General features: G+C 27.7%; 1 protein-coding gene and 1 long non-coding RNA gene across 2 annotated transcripts in view; one reads left to right on the forward strand and one right to left on the reverse strand.

Annotated features, from left to right (window-relative positions):
- Window positions 1-22,675, reverse strand: part of LOC123260333 — a 43,908-nt gene that overhangs the window by 8,074 nt on the left and 13,159 nt on the right. The window contains exons 2-3 of the mRNA XM_044721363.1: window positions 5,317-5,386; window positions 163-3,067 (exon numbers count right to left, since the gene is read on the reverse strand). Of these exons, the coding sequence (XP_044577298.1) occupies window positions 163-3,067; window positions 5,317-5,356 (2,945 nt within the window). The 5' untranslated portion in view covers window positions 5,357-5,386. The remainder of the gene's footprint in view (window positions 1-162; window positions 3,068-5,316; window positions 5,387-22,675) is intronic.
- LOC123260334 lies at window positions 4,477-8,184 on the forward strand. The gene is made up of 3 exons (XR_006508439.1): window positions 4,477-4,578; window positions 5,467-5,766; window positions 7,925-8,184. It is a non-coding gene; the product is annotated as an uncharacterized LOC123260334 (long non-coding RNA).

The raw sequence follows: 22,675 nt of genomic DNA on the forward strand, positions 1-22,675 counted from the left end.
TAAGTCATAAAATAAAAATTATTTTTTCTTTCTTTTAAAGAGCTTGTCTGTCATTAATTAATTAATTCAATCAATTAATAAGCTAAATTTTGTGCTATACAAAATAATAATTATCATAAAATTTTTCAACGCAAAATTTGATACCAAACAAAATAAACTAACTTATCCATTCCCGTGGCGAGCAAATTAGCCAGTGACTGTTTGAGTGCAGACAAATGTGGACAAATATCAGTCCAAGTGCCCTCAACAACAATCCTAACAAGCAACGTGACATCCCCAGGAGTGAACCGTTGAACGTCATCCTCAGTGACAACTCTGACAGTGCTTTCAGTAACATCATCTTCAACACTCGTGGCAACAGTGCTACTCTCTATTTTGCTCGTCATCTCATCAATATTTGATTCCGTTGAACTTGTCACGTTCAATGGGTTGAACGTCGGCGTTACCGACGGCGTAGTGTTCAATTCATCCGCTGTCGTTTCCACTGAATTCGTCGTGACAATACTGCTACTACTAGCCCCACTACTGCTAATTACTTCAGAAATTGGTATGGATTCCGTCGACGACAGATCATTAGTTTCATTGCCGTTAATTTCTTTCGTAACTTCAACGGTCGTAGCTTCAACCTCCGAACTAATCGTTGTTTCATCAGCATCTTTAGCAGTAGTTATGTAACTAGCAGTAGTGTCCGTCAGATTATTATTAGTCTCTGTAGTCGTCAGCAATTCATTTCCCGTAACAGTTTCAATGGTCGTAATTTCCTCGTCAGGGCTTTCGGAAGAGACACTGGACAATTTGGGGGCCAAAGTTGTCGAAACATTTCTATCACCATCAGCATTGCCACTGGTGGTATCAAAAGGCGCCGAAGTAGATTCATTAAGCCCCACAAATTCGTATTCCACTGCAGCGGTTGTAATTTCTGGAAAATCAATAGAACTAACCGTGGAATTAAACGTCAGTGTCTTCGAAAAGTTTTCAGGAGATGTCATATTCTCCGGTGATAAAGTTGTTTCCTCCGTTATAGGACTACTCGTTATTTCCAATTTATTTGCCGTGACGCCGGAAGTTGTTACCTCCTCCTCATCGACGTCAGAGCTCGTCGCTGCCGGAGAAGTTGAAATTAATTGAACGCCCAGGGGCTTTATGGAAGATGAGTTTAAATTCATTGTTTCCACGGGTTTTTCATAACTTGTTGTTGTTGTAGATGTCATTATCGGAGTTGTTGTTGTTAAAGTTGTCAAAGTTGTCAAAGTTGTTGTTGGACTCATCGTCGCAGTTTCATTTAATTCCGTAATATTAACCCGAGGAATTTCATCAGTTAATTGCGTTTCAACGCCGCTTTGATTGATGTTTGCCTCAATAATTGGCCTTTCACTCGTCACCAATTCCCTGTCCGTTGAGTTTTTTTCAATGTTCTCACCAGTAAGACCGTTACTGGCCAGATCAACAGTGCCTTTACGTTCTACTACTTCCTCAGGATTACGCGGAATGTCATTAACATTGTCTTTTATCTTCAAATTTTCGCTAAGATTAAGATTAAGACTGTCATTATCACTAACATCAACATGCGTATTGTTAACTGGTTCAGCAATTGATTTGACCGTAACAGACGACAAAGAGGAGGAGGACGGCGACAATATTGACGAATCGGTCAATAATTTAGTGGCATTACTCGACCGCTTTAAATTAACCGGCTTAGTCTGAATGCTATTGTCAATAACCACCGACGACTCGGTTACCAAATAATTCTTCTCATCTTTGCTTTTGTTTATCGTATTTTCGTAGGTGTAAATTTCGTCGGTTTCTTTGTTAAAAACACCGGATTTTTTTTTCTCAATCGCATTAACATTAACATCAATATTCTCACTTGCATTTATATTAACCACAACAGTAGGTGTCTTAAAATACGGATACGGTTTAAAGTCTTTTGTTAAATTGACATCACCGTTTTCTTTAGCAAACCCAGTAGCTTTCTCTTCTGTACTACTGAACCGATTGCCACCGCCGAATGAAATCGTCCGGGCTTTTGGAGTTAAGTCTTTTTCGTTGCTACTCGGTTCTTTTTCTTCAACGATTCTCTCCAAACCATCACCATTTCCGTTCACTTTGCCTTCTGTGTCTTTTTCTTCTTCACCCAGGTCCTCACTCTTCTCCAAGCTTTCTTCATTGTCATTTTCACTTTCCTCATCTTCACTTTCTCCAAAATGTTCACTCTTGCCGTTACTCTCAACTTTTTCCGTCTTGTTATCTCCAATCTCCGGTTCTATTAACTCTGAGGGCAATTTCTGCTCTTGAATTCGCTCTGGCTCGCCAATATTGGACCCCAACGCCGCAGAAGCATTTAGACCCTCAATTTGGTCGAATTTATCGAAAGTCTTGAGTTTCTCCACCGGATTTTTGATCAACTTGTGTCTCTTGATCAAAACCGCGTCTTCGTGGATTTCTTTTTTGCGGCTCTTGAAATTCACTTGGGTGTCATTGGCTAGCGAAATCACGCCGATCTTAGGTGTGGTTGCCTCTCTAGATTCTGACTCATCAAAATCGGCTTCCTCGCTCTCGTTTCCTTCAAGATTAAACTCTGCCAATTCGTGGCCGTTCAACTCAACGATTTTGTGGCCATTGGGCGCAATAAGCTGCTCAAAAAAGTGCTTCTTTGATTGATTATCGGAGCTACTAGCTTTATCAGTCTTCAGCAGGTCAATTTTTAGCAACTTTGTCGTTTTATTACTGCTAATGTTCGTGTCATGGTTGTTGCTTATTAGAGCTGAATGCTTCTCCTTATAGTTGAGTTTTCTTTGGCTGAGTTGTGTGTCACGTGGATCGACACTGGGCTCGGTAGTGAGCTTGGAATAGAAAGGTGTTTCACGTTCTCTATCATTTTTCAAGGCTGGCAAATGCGCAAGCACGTCGACTTCTTGATCAGCTAATGTTTTACGTAAGATTGTTGTGCTGTTTCCTGGTGATGATGATTTATAATCCTTTGTTGTCGTCGCTCGGGTACCTTCGGGTGCTATCGACACTGTTGTTTCGGATTGGGACTTTGTTGCTGATAGCAGCAATAGTATGCCTGGAACATTGAGAAATATTAATTAAATAAACAATTGAAAAATTTTATGGCAAATAATGATTAATTATGACTAAATAGAAGATATCTGTTTTTTTTTTTTTATCAATTTTATTGAATATCTTGGGAATGAAGAACAAAATTTTCAGATAGTGTGAATAATTCAGTAAACACTGTTTTTTTTATTATCATATCGCGTTACAAATGCCATAAGGGCGTATCAACCTATTATACACCCGGGTACCTACCGGGAACCATAAGGGCGTACCAAATGACGAAAAAAAATTTTTTTCAAATTTTAAATTTTTTGGTACACCCTTATGGCACCCAGTAGGTACCCCTGGTGCCATAAGGGCGTACCAAAAAATTTCAAATTCGAAAAAAATTTTTTTTTGTCATTTCTACGCGTTTCAAGTGAAAATACGTTGTTTTCCGAAAAAAAAATTTTTTGGTACGCCCTTATGGTTCCCGGTAGGTACCCTGGGTGCCATAAGGGCGTACCAAAATTTTTTTTTTGCATTTCTGCCCGTTTCAGACATAACTACGTCGATTCCCGGAAAAAAATTTTTTATACGCCCTTATGCCTTTTCAAGGGTATTTTTTTCGGGATACGCCCTTATGGCATCAGTAACGCGATATAAATATATAAAATAGTTTATGTTTAAAATTGTTAAATAATAAAACTATAATTATTATATACTGATATTTCAGATCAATAGTCATGTTTTAATGTCAAAGTAATTAAAAAATATTTAATTATGGTGAAGTAGACCGAAATTATCCACTGTCATAAAATACGGCTTTATTGTTACAATTTTTTCAAGCATTTAATTTAATTTTTAATTTTTATAGGTGACTATTTTTTATTACAAACAATTTTTTTTTTTCATTTAAAAAATACATTAATTTACATGCGAAAAAGTATGACAAACCCATTACATGTTAAATACGTCACAAAATTTACATTAAATTTCATCTCAATTCAAGACTTCTACAAATTTAAATGCAACCAACCACATGAGTAAAATGTTGAATATCAACACAAAAGCATTGTTAAATTTGCATACCAAAATGTTAAATATTTAAATTTAGCTCAAACTTTTCTCGACACACAATGACGTAAAATTTTTAACACCGGAATAAAAGATCCTTAAATAGAGAGAAGAGAAGAGAAACATTGTATAAATAATTAACTAAAACTGACTTTTGCTCCCCTAATTTCTTTTATGTAAATCAATTCTCAGACCCTCCGTGACTTTATAAATTCTTCTGAGTGAATTACACGATTGAAGGAGCAACGTGCTTAATCTTTACTTTTTTATTAAACAGCAAAAGAATATTCATTAATATGACGATGACGATTATTAATTAGCTTCTGAGAACAATTTTTACTATCAATATTAATTGTAAAGTTATCAAGGCACGTAAATTATTATTACGATAATTAATTATTAATAATAATTATCAGGACGTATTATATTACTAATGAGTTTCTCATTAATTACTCGAAAAATGTAAGTGTTAATGTTAATATTTTAATATTATTTACAATGTTTAAGCACCGTGAATGTTCAAAGTTTCTGAACGAACATAGTTTTAAGTACATAAAGTCTAACAGTACTTTGTACTCTTACTTCAGCGAGCCGTTGAGTACTTAAAGTTGACCGTCTACTTTACTTCTCTTATTTTATCTTTATCTGCATTTTAATTTTTTGCTTTTATTTATTTTTTTTCTCGTCATTTAAATAAGGTGAGATGAGCGAATAACGGGACGTATTTTGATGAGCTTTGTTATAACTTAAACTCTATTACATTTTTTTTTTAATTTAATTTTTTTCATAATAAAAAAAAATACGTGTACTTTTAAATTGAATCTTAGAGAGATTTACTTTTTATGTATGATATAAAATTTTTTAGCAGGTGACGCTTAATATAAATTTTCGCCTCTCGATTCTATTTTACTGAGATTTTTTTTTAAGAAAAATTGTAATTTAAATTTTAATTAAATGTCACGTTAGTAGAAAATTATTTTACAAAATTTAAGGGACGAATTTAGTGAATATGATTTTCAAAAAAATAAAAAATATTTATAAAATTTACAAAGAAAATTTATTATCTTATTAAAATTCAAATTAATAAAATTTTTTTATAGACTTCTTTCAAGACCTCGGTAAAATTAATTCCTTTTCATTGAAATATATTTCTAATTAATCTGACTAATACATCTAATTTAGATAAAAATAAAAAATTACCAGTCCATATTGTTAAGTTGGCATTACTTCTGTGTGTCATTTCAGCGTCCTTTGGATTACTCCATAAATTCTAAAACATTAACAAAAAAAAAACTAATTAACAATCGCTGTATTAATAAGAATAAAAATTAAAATTAAAATTAATTGCAGAGCATGACTTTAAATAAAGTCAAATAAACCTGGAATAAAAGGCCTTAGTATTTCATTTATAAATAAATGCCGGAAAAATAGTAAAAAATAGAGTGCCTACTACTTATTTGAAATCTCTGAATAGACGACCTCATTCATATCGTCGCAAAGTGTTTAAATCGTAATGGAAGTTTATACATGTACTGGATTTAAACGTTGTAAAGAGGAAAGATAAAAGATAAAAGTGAAAAATGAGAAATGAAGATGAAGAAGATAAAAAAAGGGAATCTAGTGAAAAGTTAGGGGAAATGGATAGAACAAGTGAGTGCATCTATTCAGATGTAAATATGAGTTTAAGTCACCGTGACACATCCGGCAATTTTACATTATTTTATATTTATATAAACATAGAATAATGTTAATTCTTTGATCTAATTTTTTTTTGTTTGAAAAAAACGATTTAATAATAATAATAAAATTACTAGCAACCTTGCAGTCACTATGTGACTGCCGTGATTAGTGAACTATAAATAAATAAAATTTTGCTTTATTAAATAATGACTTTTGTTAAATTGCACTGTACTTTTTTAACTATTGACGTTTTTAAAAATATAAGCTCATCTTGATGTTACACTCATCAAGAGCTTTCGTTTGAGTACCCACTTGCATTTTTATATATTTTTCATATATACATATATATAATATATATAAATATATGAAAAATTAATGTGGGTACTCAAATAAAAGGTCTCGATGAGTGTAACATCGGGATGAGCTTATATCTTTAAAAATGTCAATAGTTCACGTGATAGCTATATCAGTTCTTAATTATTGACATTTTTAAAGATATAAGCTCATTTTGATGATACACTCATCAATAGCTTTAATTTGAGTACCCACATGCATTTTCATATATTTTTCATATATACATGTATATAATATATATAAATATATGAAAAATTGATGTGGGTACTCAAATGAAAGGTCTCGATGAGTGTAATGTCGGGATGAGCTTATATCTTTAAAAATGTCAATACTTCACGAGATAGCAATGTCAGTTCTCAATTATTGAAATTTTTAAAGATATAAACTCATCCCGATGTTACACTCATCAAGAGCTTTCATTTGAGTACCCACATACATTTTCATATATTTATATATTTTATATATATGTATATATGAAAAATATATGAAAAATTGATGTGGGTACTTAAATGAAAGGTCTCGATGAGTGTAACATCGGGATGAGCTTATATCTTTAAAAATGTCAATAGTTCACGAGATAGCAATGTCAGTTCTTAATTATTGACATTTTTAAAGATATAAACTCATCCCGATGTTACACTCATCAAGAGCTTTCATTTGAGTACCCACATGCATTTTTATATATTTTTCATATATACATATATATAATATATATAAATATATGAAAAATTGATGTGGGTACTTAAATGGAAGGTCTCGATGAGTGTAACATCACGATGAACTTATATTTTGAAAAATGTCAATAGTTCACGAGATACAGGGTAATTTCTTAATTATGTATCTTAAATAGAGCATTTTCGAATACAGCCTAAATACTTATTATCATAAATTGACTATTTTATCATATAAATACACTGACCACAAAATTTTGCTTATTCTCTTAATAATATAGATTATTATCTCTAAACATTTTTTTTAAATAAATTAAATTTTATTAATTTAATAAGCATCAATGAATTTTTTTTTGGAAAAAGTTTATATCATAATTAAATTACACTATAGTTTTTAAAATATCGATAATAATAACAAATGAATAAAAAAGACTGTGACATAAAAGTAATAAAAAAAAAAATAGTGCAAACCACAAAGTTAAAATAGAAGTGGGAGATAAGTATCTTAACTATTTATCGGTTTCATTTGCGTATTGTAATTGTGACGCTATGATTTCTCGTTTAACTAAGCTTTCATTTATTATTCGTTACACTATTTTGACCTGGTTTTTTCAACATATATTGTGTCTATTATTACAAAAAGACACATTAAACTGAAAAAAAAAAAAAAAAAAAAAAATGAACTTGAATTAAGGCGAAAAATTCTTGAATAAAATAAAATTGTCTTGATTTAATAAACATAAGACTGGATATGCTTAAAAGGAAAATAATTAAAATGTAAATAAAAAACAAGAATTGATTTATTATTTACTTTGAGAATAATTTGCGCCGCACAGTAACATTGTGATTAGAATATGCATACATCTGTAGATAACAGAGCTTATGAATTAGCATTGGCATTAGCATTAGCGCAAGACTCTCGACTACATGACTACTCAACAATGAATATAGAACTGTGCTTTAATTCCTAAGCCAGCGTAATCAAATGTAAATTAACCATTAGCTAGTCGCTATTTGCCTCTGCTAATATTTATTGAATTCAATCTTAATCTTTAATTAAAATTATATTGAATTAATTTATTAAAAATTCAAACAAATCACAGACTCCGGGAGTTATTTTATCAAATTATGTACTTATGTACCGAGGCAAATAAATATGATAAAATATTTATGTCACAAGATGTTCACGGAACTCTCCAAGAGTCTGCTCTACTAACTTGTAAGTTCTCTGTCGTGTATTTCTTGCCACTAAACGAGGCGAGAAGACCGTTAGCAACGGAAGGTGACAATCTATACGTCTATATATATAGAATGTATATATATAAATTTTTTTTTGCCACAGAAAATAAATGGTTTTACATTGCACTTTGTCGCATCAATTTTATGGCTTTTTTTTTATAGAATTTTTTTTTTTTTTTTTTTTTTTTTGGCGTCCGGTCAAAGTATAAAATTACAGTTGTGGAGATTTGATTTTTATGCGCATTTTTTTAATGAAAAAAAAGTAAATAAGTAATATTTAACTGTTGTTTTTTTTTCATACCAATTATATATACAAAAAAATTTTTATTCATTATAAATTTCATTTTAAGTCAAATTTTGACATTTATAATTTTATAATAAATTTGAACTTTTTTTTCTTTTTTTTCTACATTTTCTAAAACGTTGACTATGTACCTAGACAATTTACTGATTCTAGATTTTTTGGAAAAAATTAAAGTGATTATATGAGAAAGTAATAAAAAAGTTATATTTGTTTCAAAATCGAAATTAAGGCATGCAAAAGAAGTTTAGGTCACCAAAAAAATAATTCTGCAACACACTCAGGAATCGAACCCGGTGTCCTCTCCGCCACCAGTCCAAGGTTTATCCCCTAACGCTATCGAAGAGAATGCCTAAATTCTCTGTTCAGTCACATAATAAGACCCTCGATACAGTAGTTGGTCATCTTTCGGTGGTGGCGTCGCAAACTACTGGACTCTGTCTCTCTTTTATTAAAACATATACTATGCGTCCTTATTCACTTGCTCTTACGGAAAAAAAATTTACTAAATAACATCGTAATTTTCAATACTTCTAGTTGTATTCTGTAGACGGCAGCATTGTAAAAATCGAGATATTGAAAGTCAAGTTCTGGATTACGATGTTACTATTGTAATTTTTCATAGGATTTGTTTTCCGCGTAACTAAAATGGCTAAGGTCTTCTAGCATTTAAAAAACCGCGGTTACTTATGCGCCGAGAAACTGCGCAAGCGGTGTTGCCAAGTCAAATACAAGACTTTGAAGAACGCAAGTTCCGAGTGATTTTTCACAAAAAATATAAAATATCTCCGTAATACATTCGGAAAGCTACTTTTTTATTGTTTTAATCTTTAGCTTATTATTTCTTCAATCAAATTCAATGAAAATAATATTTTTTTTTAATCGTTAATTGGATTAAATTCTTAACCAAATATACGGCTGGTGGAATCTCCATTTTACATGTAAAAATTACAATTTTCAAAGCTAATTATTTGATTAAATATCCCGGAATACTGTTTTTTAATTTTTTATTAATTTTTAGGCTATGTAGATTGAATTTCCAAATTTTCAGGAAGTTTTAAAATTTTACTACTTCGCGTAGATCTCCTTAAAGATCAAAAAGTCTTGAGCAACTTTTAGAGATCTAAATTTTGACTCAAAATTAACGGACATAATTACTATCAAGATAAGAAAAAATTAAAAGCAAGAAAATTTAATTTTTAATGATTCTCAAAAATTGAAAAAATTTTTTCCGACTTGTAAAAATTTTTTTGTCAAGCTGATTTTTGAAAAGAGCTCTTAAAACGTGATAAATTATTTTAATCTCAATATCCGTGTATGCAATGACATTTTAATCACATTTGACAGCTGTCTAAAGAAGTAATAAAATAAATTGATGATGTGTACATTAATAATTAAATTAAATAAAATATTTATTTAAAAAAAAACTTTAAATCTAAAAATCACAGCAATTATCTAATTGCTAATGTAAATAAAGGTATTGATTTAGCGCCCTGGATATTTTCTAATTACCGAAGTAATTATTAACCGGCAGTAAGATTTAATTAGTAATTAAATTAGTAATTACTAATTAGTAACATTTATAATTCAATCGTAAAAGTTTCATTAAAACTTTTGTAAAATAAAACCTTTTTTTTATCACGATCTGAAAATTAATTGGATTTGATATTATCTGTTATATATTATATTAAATTATATATGAAACTATTAAGAGCAATCAAGTGCCTACTCCGAAATTTGGAGATAACTGTTGACATAAATTAAACCGAGCGGCGTTTTGTTGCTGTGTATTCCTAGTAGATTACTCTATAATAACCAACACAAACATAACATGTGGTCGGCACTTTGTTTACTGAGCTTAAGATAATAATTACCTCGTACTTTCATGTAATTACATACAATACACCCATTAGCTTTCAAGCTAAATTTAATACTAATCTTAGAACATTAACAAAAAACTAACTTATTTATTTATTTTTTTTTTCTGCTCTTGTAACAAATTAAATTTACTGTTTTTTATAATTCAGGTTGCTAAAATGGAACAGTATTCAATTTCAACTAAATAAAATAGAAAAAAAATTCTTAAAGCGATATGTTGGATAGATCTTTTTATTTATGAAAATAAATATAATTTTCATGTACAAAAGAATTTTTATATTTTTTATAATCTTTACATTTATATTATATTATAATATTTATATTTTTATAATCTTAAAAAAAAGTATTCAATTATAAATTAATTAAAAATTTAGCAGTCAAATATTTTTGTGTACATCGAGATCATCTAAAGCCTGCTTAAAAAACTGATTTACGTTTCATATCGCAAACAAACATCGTTATAAAAAAAAAACACTATCATTAACCAGATTGTTCTTCAAACAATTAAAATGATGACAATAAAATAAAAAAACTTACAATGATAAAAAAAAATGAGGTTCGAGCTTTAGAACATGTAGGACGGAATATTTAAATTTTGAACAAGATACTGGAACGCTTTTTGACCAAGTAATTATTGAATAAAAAATCATTAAGCTTGGCAGAAGTAAATAATAGTCCTTCGCAAATTGATACTTTAAATTTTATATTTAATCATTGAAAAAAAATAAAATGATAAATAAATAGGTAGTGTTCGCGCGTAAATCTGCCTTATCTCAGGACCCATCACATATTCTAGTAAATAAACTTTACTGTAAAGAAATTACTAATAAACATACAACTAATATAAGTCTTTGAGATTAATTTAATTTTTTGGTTCTTCTTTATTTTTAGTTTATATTACTTATAAGACAGTTGTTTCAAGTAAAGTTGTTGAGCCAAGAAAATATTTTTCGTCCTAATTATTTTCTTGAGCGAAAAAAAATTTTTTTTTCACACAAGAAATTTCATTTTTTCTAACAAAATTAATTCTCTTGCTTTAAGAAATACGTATCTTGATCCAAGAAAATTTATTTAAGTCAAAAAAATCTTGTTGTTTTGAGAAAATTCAGCCTCGAAGCTCCAAAAAATTTAGTTCTTGATAGAAGTTAATTTTCTCGTCTTGAGAAAATTTCTCTCTTGCTTCAAAAAATTAAACATAAAGATAGAAGTAAATTTTCATTAATATTTTTATTGATTAACATGTCAAATAGGAAGATCAAATAATACTTCATCATTTTTTTTTCATTCAATATGTATAATTGCACGCTAAAATAATATAAAAAGGGTATCAAATATTCAAGAGAAAAATTTTCTCAAGGTGAGAAAATTTTTTTCTCAGCTGAAGTAAGTGGCGCTGCTTCCCTAAAGTATCTAAAAATCTTGATCAAAGATAAAAATTTATTGTATCAAATATTTATGATAATTTGAATCAAGAAAAAATGACCCACCAAGAATAGAATTTCTCGAAAAATTTTAACTTCGCACTGATAGAAGGATTTATTTGTATTAAATAACATTTGTTAATAGTTAACAAATCATTTATTAGAGACCACCTTTTAGTATTAAAAAAATATTTCTTAGTATTTAAAATGATTTGTTTGTATTTAATAAATCTGATATTCATTTATTAAATATTAATAAATATTTTTAAAAACTCAGAAATATTTGTTAAGGACTAACAAATGGCTTCTACACTGATAGAAGGATTTATTAACTATTAATAATTTAATTTATTTGAAGACAATTATTTAATTTATTAAATTTTAATGAATATTTTTTAACATCAAATATAGTATATTACACACCTAGGGAAGTAAAGTAAGAAATGTCTCAGATCACATGTAATTGTCGGCCGAGGCGAAGCCGAGGTTGACAAACATGTGATCTGAGGCTTTCTTATTTACTTCCCGTGGAGTGTATACTATTTTTTTGCTCGACGAAGGCAGAAAGCGGCACTTTCGTTTAGCGCAGCAGGCTGAAAGTTGACGCTTTCTGCCCGTCGAGCAAAATAGTATATTACACTCCTCGGGAAGTAAATAAGAAAGCCTCAGATCACATGTTTGTTGACCTCGGCTTCGCCTCGGCCAACAATTACATGTGATCAGAGACATTTCTTACTTTACTTCCCTAGGTGTGTAATATACTATTCTCACCTCCGGGCGGAAAGCGTCAATTTTCCTCCCGCTGTGCTAAACGAAAATGCCGCTTTCCGCCTCCGTCGAGGAGAAAAATAGTATACACACCACGGGCAGTAAATAAGAAAGCCTCAGATCACATGTTTATTGACCTCGGCTTCGCCTCGGACAACAATTGCATGTGATCTGAGACATTTCTTATTTTACTGCCCTAGATGTGTAATATACTATATTTGGGAGGAAAGTACATTTATTAATAGTTAATAAGTATTTATTAATAGTTAACAAATATTTATTAACAGTTAATAAATATTTTGTTGAGTGAATTTGTTTCGCTTGCAATGTCATATGATATGAAGATTGCTTATCAACAAAAATCATCTTTATAAATTATTTGCATTAATTATATTACATTATAATAACGTTTATTGTAAAATACCAAATTCTATCACAGCTCATAATTATCTTTTATATTTTTAAATATTAAAAATGATTATTTATTTAGTGAATTAAATTATTATTATGTATTCCAGCTATAAGGTTATAAAAAGTGTCAAAAGAAAATTGCTATTTTTGCTTTTTATTTTAAATAAATATTTATTAACACTTAACAAATATTCATTAACAACTAATAAATATTTATTAACAGTTAATAAACTGTACTTAATAATTATTTATTGTTAATAAATATTTGTTAACTGTTAACTAATATTTATTAAATCCTATGATGTTAAAAAATCATTTATTAACAGTTAATAAAGCTTATTAAATGCAAACAAATCCTTCTATCAGTGTAATAAATGATTTTTTAAATAATAACAAATCTTTTTAACTATAAACAAATCCTATCAATGCGGCCAACACAATTTCGTCTTCCTTCAGGCAACCGAAAATTTTCTTGAGCCAAGAATTTCGTTCTCCAGTCGAGAAATTTTCCTTCCTGCGTACTCCAGACTGAATTACCACCATCAGACTGTACTAAATGTTCTTAAGTATAAAATTGTTAATAACAAAAAGTCTGAGAGTTTTGTGTCGAGTTATAATAGAACGCGATTGTTCGAAAAGGCGAGGCAAGGCCGTATACCGTATTCTGTCATTGGATAATTGGACTCTAGGTGCTTCTCTGGCTATCTGTATTCATGCCTAGTTTTATCACTCTCTATACATTGCCTCCCTCTTCGTCCTGCAGCCATCATCAATCATATATACAGAAAATTTTTTCTTTTATTTCTATGCGTCCACTATTGAGCCCCATATATATTGCTCCGGCGAATAGAGCTGGCATTAGTATTAGATATTAGACATTATATACAGATAGCCAGTGTGTAGTTCAGAAGTGTATAGAGGCCCACTGATGCAACTCGAGCTTCATGGAATAATGGGTTCATGATTTCACTGGACTACACACATACACACTCGCATTAATAACACACACTGATTTGCTCAGGGTGCGACCAACAACAATACGTTTACTTCCAACACGTCACCGCTATCTCTCTCCGATTTCGCTCCACACTTAAATCAACTCTTGTGTGTGTGTGTGTGTGTGTCTCCGTAATATATCATACTTTATTCCATCTGTGTGCTTGCACATTAATACCTAGTGTAGCGTACTATCTATTTTATCATTGGTATTGACGTTACCAACTTCGGATTTGATAATTACAGACGATCCTTGTCCCACATTTTCGTAGCCCTCATAAATTTTAAATGTTATTTATCCTTGCAATGTCACGCTTTTTTACTTGTTGGGAGTTCAATTCACCACGTTACTGAGCATTGCAACTAATAATGGAGAATATAAAAAATTTATAATTACTGGGTAAGCAAATGTTTGATGCGGCCATGGTGAATTAATGCCATAGTTTTTATTTCATTTATTAACCTGATTTTTTTCAATATTTTAGATGGAAGAATATTGCAATAAAATATTGTAATCATTTGCGCAAATGACAGGATAATTTTGTTCTCTTCATGATGCACTGAGAAAAAAAAATTTTGTCCAGAAAAAAATTTCTTGGCTTAAGAATCGTTTAAAATAAATTTTGGTTTTTTGACAAAAGAATATCAATATCTATTATGATAATAAAATATTGGCATTAATTTTGATCGATTAACAAATGAATAGGTTCACTTGAATTCGATCAATTTTTGAGACAAGAAAATATATTCTTGAAAATTATCAATATTAATTCTTGTGACAAGAAAATTTTTTAAAGAGTAGTACTTTTTTTTCAGTGTGTAAATTAACATTTGTGGAAAATTTTTTATTTTTTTTTTAGGCAGTAATTTAAGTGAAAATTGGGATTTTTCCATACTTGGGAAAAGTTACAGGGTAATTGAGTTTCCTTAATGTGTTTAGAGTTCGCTATAATGGAGTAAAAAATTAGACGCAAATATGTTTGAGGTTTTTACACTGATAAAAAAATTATCTAACAAGGAAAAAAATCTTGAACTCAAAAAATTATTTTAAAGAATTTGATTGTCTTAAATTAAAAAAAAAACAGTGGTTGAAATAAAAAATTTAACTAATTAATTTAAATAAAGTAAAAGTTTTTCAATTTTCTAAATTCTACACATGAATAATTAAATGGGAAATTTATAAAAATTATTTTTAAAATGATCATGGGTGTTTTACCTTAATCTATTTTAATCTCCGACAGTCCTCCACTTTTGAATGTTAATAAAAATTCAAGAGCAAAAACAGAAAATTATTGACGGACGATTGCTTAATTTTTTAAGAATAAAAAAACTATGTCTGTATGGAATTGTAACTTATTATTTTTACAGCAATTTAGTTCAAATAACAATCACAGAATTAATACACTAAGTGACAAAACTAAATTTTAAAATATTCCAGAGCGAGTATATTAATTAAAACGATAGCCTTATTTTAATTAAATATTTTATTACCGCAGTAAAATGAGCTTTTGTAATAAAATAATTTATTATTATTATTATAGGAGGTTGGTTTTATGAATCAACATGTCGAGTACTTTTTACTTAATTTAAGAGAAAGGAAGAATTGTTAAATTTTTAGACCGTTTCTAATTAGTACGGACATTGTCATTTGTACAAAACTTTTCTTTCCGCAACGGGTTTAATTTTCTTCCGGTTTTTTCTATAATTTTTTAAAAAATACTTCATAATTTTTTGAGAAAGTACAATAATAAAAAAATCAAATATGACAGAGAAAAAATGTTTTTTTCACTATGAATTTTATTTTTTATTTTTAAGATCAAGTTTAAAAAAAATTACATTTTTTCTCTAATTTCGCAAATAATTAAAATTTGTCCCTAATAAAAAAATTATCCAACAGAATAAAAAAATTTTCTTACGATTCGCATGATCTAACAGTGAAACTGTCTTGAATGAAACAGGTCTTGCAGCAACTGTTTTATTGCCTCATTTTTTTTTTTAAATGATAATATTAATACAATATTGTTTAAATGTAGAATTAAAATTTCTCGAGAAATTTAAACAGCAATTGAAATTGATAAAACTGATTAGACTTAAAAGTAACTTTATCCGTATTTGCATTTCCGAGGTGTTCAATGGCTAATATCGTAAGCCAGAAAATTAACGTACTCAGTAAGTATCACTTTCTTTAAACTTTCTCTTTTCCCTCAAATGTACTATTACTATGTACTGCTGGAGTACTTGCTGAGAATTAAATTAAAGTACTCATGAACCGAGGCATGTTATAGTTATAATTTATAATACATAATAAAACGCTATAAGTTTTAATGAACTTACAAAAGTTATAACTTGTGTACTTGTAACTATTATAAAAATAATTAATCAGTGGATGATTTTAACCGGGAGTTAAGACGTTAGATGGTTTTTATCATGATGAAATAAAAAAAATAATTCACGTAAATTTTAAAAAGATAGATTATAATACTATAATCATATCTTATCAGAGTTTTTAAGTGATATGTCATTTAAGTAATTTAAATAGAAATGTCATATTCGCAAATTAATCAAGTCTTAAGTAGGTGTTTTATATATCGAATTGTTAACTCATAAAATTTCTTAAATTACTTTCTTAAATTCAATATTGCAGTTAAAAAATTTTTTTCATTTTTTATTTAAGGTATTACGATCACCAAGGCAACTTTTAATAAAAGGCTTGATTTTTTTTTTTAATACAAAGCTTAAATACGTCTAGATAAATTCCGAAAATTTAAAGGAGATTGCCCGATTATTTAAATAAATAATTAATTTTGAAGTTGAGCAATTTAATATTGGTCTTATGGAGTAACCTCCAAACATTGATACATTTCTGTATTTTTCTCGTAAAACTATCGGTGAATCCTTTATTAAAAAGTTGATGTGACGTTTTCATTGTTGTCGCTTTTCGTTGCTATGGTGACCACTTTGGCAACGGTTACCATAGAAACCGTTACCATAGCAACGGTTACCATAGAAACCGTTACTATAGCAACGGTAACTATGGCAACAGTTATCATAGCAACGGTTAATATGACAACTATTACTATGGCAACGGTTACTATAACAACGGTTACCATAGCAACGGTTAAATATTAATGAATAAAATTTATGAAAATATTGATTAATTAAATTGTCGATAAACATTCTGACCGAAGCGCGCAAAGCGCGTTTGATTTTATAGTATTTTTAAAAAACTTATGGATGAAAGTAAATATATTAGTGATTTTTACTATTTTTAAAAAATTCGAACAAGTCAAAAAAAGTGGTAAAAAAAATGTTTTTTTTTTCTTCAGACAGTCGCCATTTTGTGAAAAAATTTTTTTTCGACTTTTCCGTAGTTCCGACCATAGCAACATTACTCTAGATTAATAATCTTTTTTATTTTTTTATTTCCGACTGCTAGGAGGTTTGGAACCGTGGATATGGTCACGTGCCAATTTTTTAAGACCCCCCCCCCCCCACTTCCTTAGCTCCTAATTTTATGAATTTTCAACTTTTTTTATTGTTTTATTTTTTTCTGTATTCTTATAATGTTAATAAATAACTTATAAAAAAATGACTAGAAAAAATATTGATTGCCTTTTTTTTACGACACTTAAAAAATTACCTGAAATTTCATGCTTCTAGACCAGAATACCCCCTTAAATAAAGCTTTTCAAAAATCATAAAAAAATTAAAAAATTTTTCTCTCCTTAATTTTTACGATTACTATTTATGCTCATTGAATCGTTTTAAAAATAAATTTAAACTTCATAATTTAAGACAATGAATTTATAAATATATATTGACAGATTAGTGAGAATTTATGAGTATATAATGTTACATAATTTTATAAAACGATATTGATATTGATTTTGAAATGTGATACTTAATAACAAATCAACCTGTTACTTTAAAAGGCTGATTATCGAAGGTGAGACATATACACTCATATATAGAGTATACGAATTTGCTTATCTTATCAATGGTAGCAGTTACTGTTTAATGTGTACTCTAGTAGTTAAATTTCATGTCGTGATAAAATTTTAACCGATTGTCAAAGCTTTTTTTATAATTTATATTTAAAACAATCAATATTCATTTTTATGTTAAATATTTTTTTAAGAACATTTTAATGATTAACAACATAATAAAATCATCAAAAAAAATAAAAAATATAATAAGGAAAATTAAAATCTACTATAAAAAATTTAAACCCTAAAAAATCTTTGTTAAAAAATATTTTGATAATACTTAGTGAACTTTTACACGGGTAATTAATTTTAATTTTATAATTCATAACAAGCGAACAAAAAAATCAAAACTTGCCATCTGGTGGGTAAAAACATTACTGCCAATTAGTACCAACAATAACAATATAAATTCTTATGAGAAAACAAATAAAGCTAGAGTACTTTTGCTTAAAAAGAATTAATTCTTTGAAACCGTAATAATGGTGATAAAAAATGTTTTATTGCGTTATGTGCAGAAGGCACAAATAATAATTGCTGTTATGGATCATGGAGACGTACAAAAGTTTGCAAGAGACATTTGATAGTGAGTATTTTCTCACAGCGTAAAAAAGAATTTATAATGAAAATAAAAATAGAATTCACTTTTTCTTTCTATTCTCTGTAATATATATCCCATTGTGTGAATAGAAGCGTTCACGACTAATGACTAATGAATAATGTTTTTAAGCTTAACATTAGCACTCTTCTGCTAAGAGTCTAGACTTTATCAATTATACACCTACATCTGTATATAAATATACATATTATATATCTTATCTGCACTTGTGGTAGTCATAATCGTAGTCTGTGTTTTGTTACCTTTACACACATTTTTATTCATCAACACATATTTATATGCTCATATGTGTACATTAACATACTATTGACATCACCGGAAATACAAGTGTAGTGAAGTACACGAATCAATTATACTAAGTACACACTTTTCCGAGTTACTTAGTGTAAGAATGAAGGATAGTGTGTCTTTCGATAAGGTAAGTATTTTTTTTTTCATGATGTGCCAGTTACCACTTATCGTATCGTCATAACTTATAACTTAGTAATTAAAAATTAATTATTGACGTGTCAATGAGGCTTTGTTGGTATATTTCCTCAAATTCACAGAAGATACACTGAAAGAAAAATTGACTTGATTATTAAAAAAAATTATTTTTTTAAGGTAATTGTTTTAAAATCAAGTTCAAAAATTTTTCTACTTAAATCAAAAAGATGGAGCTTTTGAAAATCATTTTTTTTCTTCAAGAATTTATCTCTTGAATTACCCAGTTAGTTTTTTTCAGTCTACCGAGGATAATGCACTGATAGAAGGATTTATTAACTATTAATAATTTAATTTATTTGAAGACAATTATTTAATTTATTAAATTTTAATGAATATTTTTTAACATTCAATAAATGTTTATTTAGGAGGAAAGTACATTTATTAATAGTTAATAAGTATTTATTAATAGTTAACAAATATTTATTAACAGTTAATAAAAATTTGTTGAGTGAATTTGTTTCGCTTGCAATGTCATATGATATGAAGATTGCTTATCAACAAAAATCATCTTTATAAATTATTTGCATTAATTATATTACATTATAATAACGTTTATTGTAAAATACCAAATTCTATCACAGCTCATAATTATCTTTTATATTTTTAAATATTAAAAACGTTAATTTATTTAGTGAATTTAATTATTATCACGTATTCTAGCTGTAGGGTTATAAAAAGTGTCAAAAGAAAATTGCTATTTTTGCTTTTTATTTTAAATAAATATTTATTAAGAGTTAACAAATATTCATTAACCATTAACAAATATTTATTAACAGTTAATAAACTGTACTTAATAATCACTTATTAACTGTTAATAAATATTCATTAACCATTAACAAATATTTATTAACAGTTAATAAACTGTACTTAATAATCACTTATTAACTGTTAATAAATATTTATTAAATCCTATGATGTTTATAAAGTTTATTAAATATAAACAAATCCTTCTATCAGTGTGGCCGAGTTAAGGATATTTGTGATTGAATGAAAAATATATAATTCAATTAACAAAATTTTGTGTTGATTATTATTCAAATAGTTTTTCTTTTAAAAATATTGAAAACAAAATAATGACTTTTTGATAATGAATAATGAATTTAAAGAATGACACTAATAAATCGACTGTTGAAACTTTTTGATTGAAATTTTCTTTAAAATATAAAAATTTGAAAAAATCAATGAGACTTTTTTTTTATAGAAAATTTAATTTTCTACAAAAAAATATTCTTATCATTTTTTCGAATCTTCAGAACTTTCTTTGTAATCTGAACTAATAAGTTTACAATTATTCTACAGAATTTTCTTAAATAATATAATTGATATCAAAAATTATCGATAGTTTTTTTTAGCAATAATATATCAAATAAGTATAAAAACAATTTATGTATATTATATAATTCGGTGAAAAATAAATAATAAAAAATTAATTTGTTTTTTCGTAATTAAATAATTAAAAAATTAAAGCGCTGATAAAATATAGACGGTGAAATTCATTAATTTTTAAATGATGCACTGAAATTGGTTTGTGCTAATTTTTTTCAGTAAAAAAAGTAATAAATTTGATATTTAAAAATTTTTTTTTTTTAATACTTTTTGTATTTAATAACTAATTAAATTAAAACTCTTATTTTAGAGGGATTATTGCATTTTTTGTTATTGTGACGAGTAATTTAATAAAAAATAATTGTAGTAGAGAAAAATTAAAAAAATGATAATTTATTTGTTAATTACGCGACAACGTAAAAAAGTAAATGACTGTTGTTAAATTGACACTGATGCATTGCCGTAAAACACATTCAGTAATTAGTAAAATTAAGTGCTTAATTGTTAGATGTATATCTCATTGTAAGTAATTATCAAATATTTAACTGTCGTCATCTATGAGTTTTTTTAAAAAGTACTAGCGCTTATTAATGAAAATTTGTAAGTGGTTAAATAAATTATTAAAAAAAATTGTCGGTACAAAAGCTTTTAATTTAAAATAATTGGAGTATTTTAATTAAAACTGTAATATTAATTGTTTCTTTGTAAATCGTTTCTAATTAGAGTAAAAAAAAATGTTTTTTTCTCCAAATAAAATAAAGTACGTTAATTTTTAATTATCGCAGCAGACTATTCGTTGTATTTATAATTAAATGTAATTTGTTATTTTAAATAGTTGGAAATAAAAAATTGTAAATTCATTTGTAAGACAAAAGAAGTAAATAAAAATGCTGGCGTTTGTACAAATTGATTGGGTTTTCACGTTATAGTAATTTATTTTTTCCTGAAACGAAAGCGTTTCTGGATAAGCGTCAGATTTTAAAACAAGGGAGAGAAATAAAATTTCAATTGTCAAGAGTGATTTTTTATTTTTATTTAATATCTGTTTTTCCTTTAGTGTAAAAAAATAATGACATAACTGAAGATAGAGATATAGATCTGTGTGTCGTGATCTTATTTTTATATATATGTATAAAAAAAATTATCTAACACAATGTATGCTATATACCTATAGTTGCATTCGAATACGATCGTACTATACTCATAATATATAGCTTTACTATATACCTTTATAAAAGGATGAGGTGAACATAATCCTCTCTATTTTCTTCCAATCTCTTGACCTGACATTTACACGAATTATTGCATCACAACTTAATACATCTCATATATCTTATGACTTTTCCTTTAGACTTCAATATAATAAATAAATATATATGGCTGTAATCTGTTATATATATTGTATTACGTGACTCTTCAATTTATAAGAAAAAAACTTAGTGTACAAAAAAAATAATTTGGTTTAAATATTTTTCTTCAAAATTTCAGTTTTGTATTAAAATTTTTATCTTTTAATTAAAAAAAAAAATTATAATTTTTAAATGAAGATCGACAAAAAAAAAAAATATTAATAATAATAATAAATAAAATTTTTTTTTTTAGCTTTATATTAGTTTTATTTTAATTAAAAATAAATACAAAATTTTATTAAAAATGCCAAAATTTTCATAAAAAATAAAAATTATTAAATAATAATAATAATAAATTTTTTTTTCAGGTTTATATTAATTTTATTTTAATTTAAAAAAATACAAAAATTTTAATAAAAAATAAAAATTATTAAATAATAATAATAATAAATAGTTACAAAATCGAGGCAAAACAAATTTTTCGATTATAAAGCACTCTTCGACGTTTGCATCGTGAGTTGTGCAATAAATAAATAATAAATTTATTAAAAAATAAATAATGAGATGAGAAAATATAAAAAATACTTGATGAAATATTATTCAAATAAATTGAGTTATAATGACTAGTCTCAGAAGATTTCCGCATGTTATTTATTACGACGTACAATGTTCAAAGTTAGTACTACCAAGGTTTGTACATCACTCATAGATGTTGCATAATTATAAACGATAAATATACTCTACATATAATTTTTTTTATTTTTGATTTTATAAAAAAATTATTCTTCCTTTTATCCTGCTATGAAAAACGGTAACTTCGATGATAGTTTCCGGAGGTATAAGAAACACGAGAAAAGTACTATTTTAAGGTAGTTCTTTCCCAACCTATAGTTTATGCTACTGCTGTCTTTTTAATTCGCTAGTGTCGCCTCTCTTACGGGCTATTGCTCACTTACTTCCACGTATGACTTTATTTGTTTACTTTCCTAGATTATCAATGATTTCTCAAGAACTATGTGGTAGGGAATTCCAGAATTTTTTAGGGTAATTATGCATGTATTAATCTAAGTAATGTTA

This window comes from Cotesia glomerata, linkage group LG3, assembly GCF_020080835.1.
Source record: "Cotesia glomerata isolate CgM1 linkage group LG3, MPM_Cglom_v2.3, whole genome shotgun sequence".
Lineage (NCBI taxonomy): Eukaryota > Metazoa > Arthropoda > Insecta > Hymenoptera > Braconidae > Cotesia > Cotesia glomerata.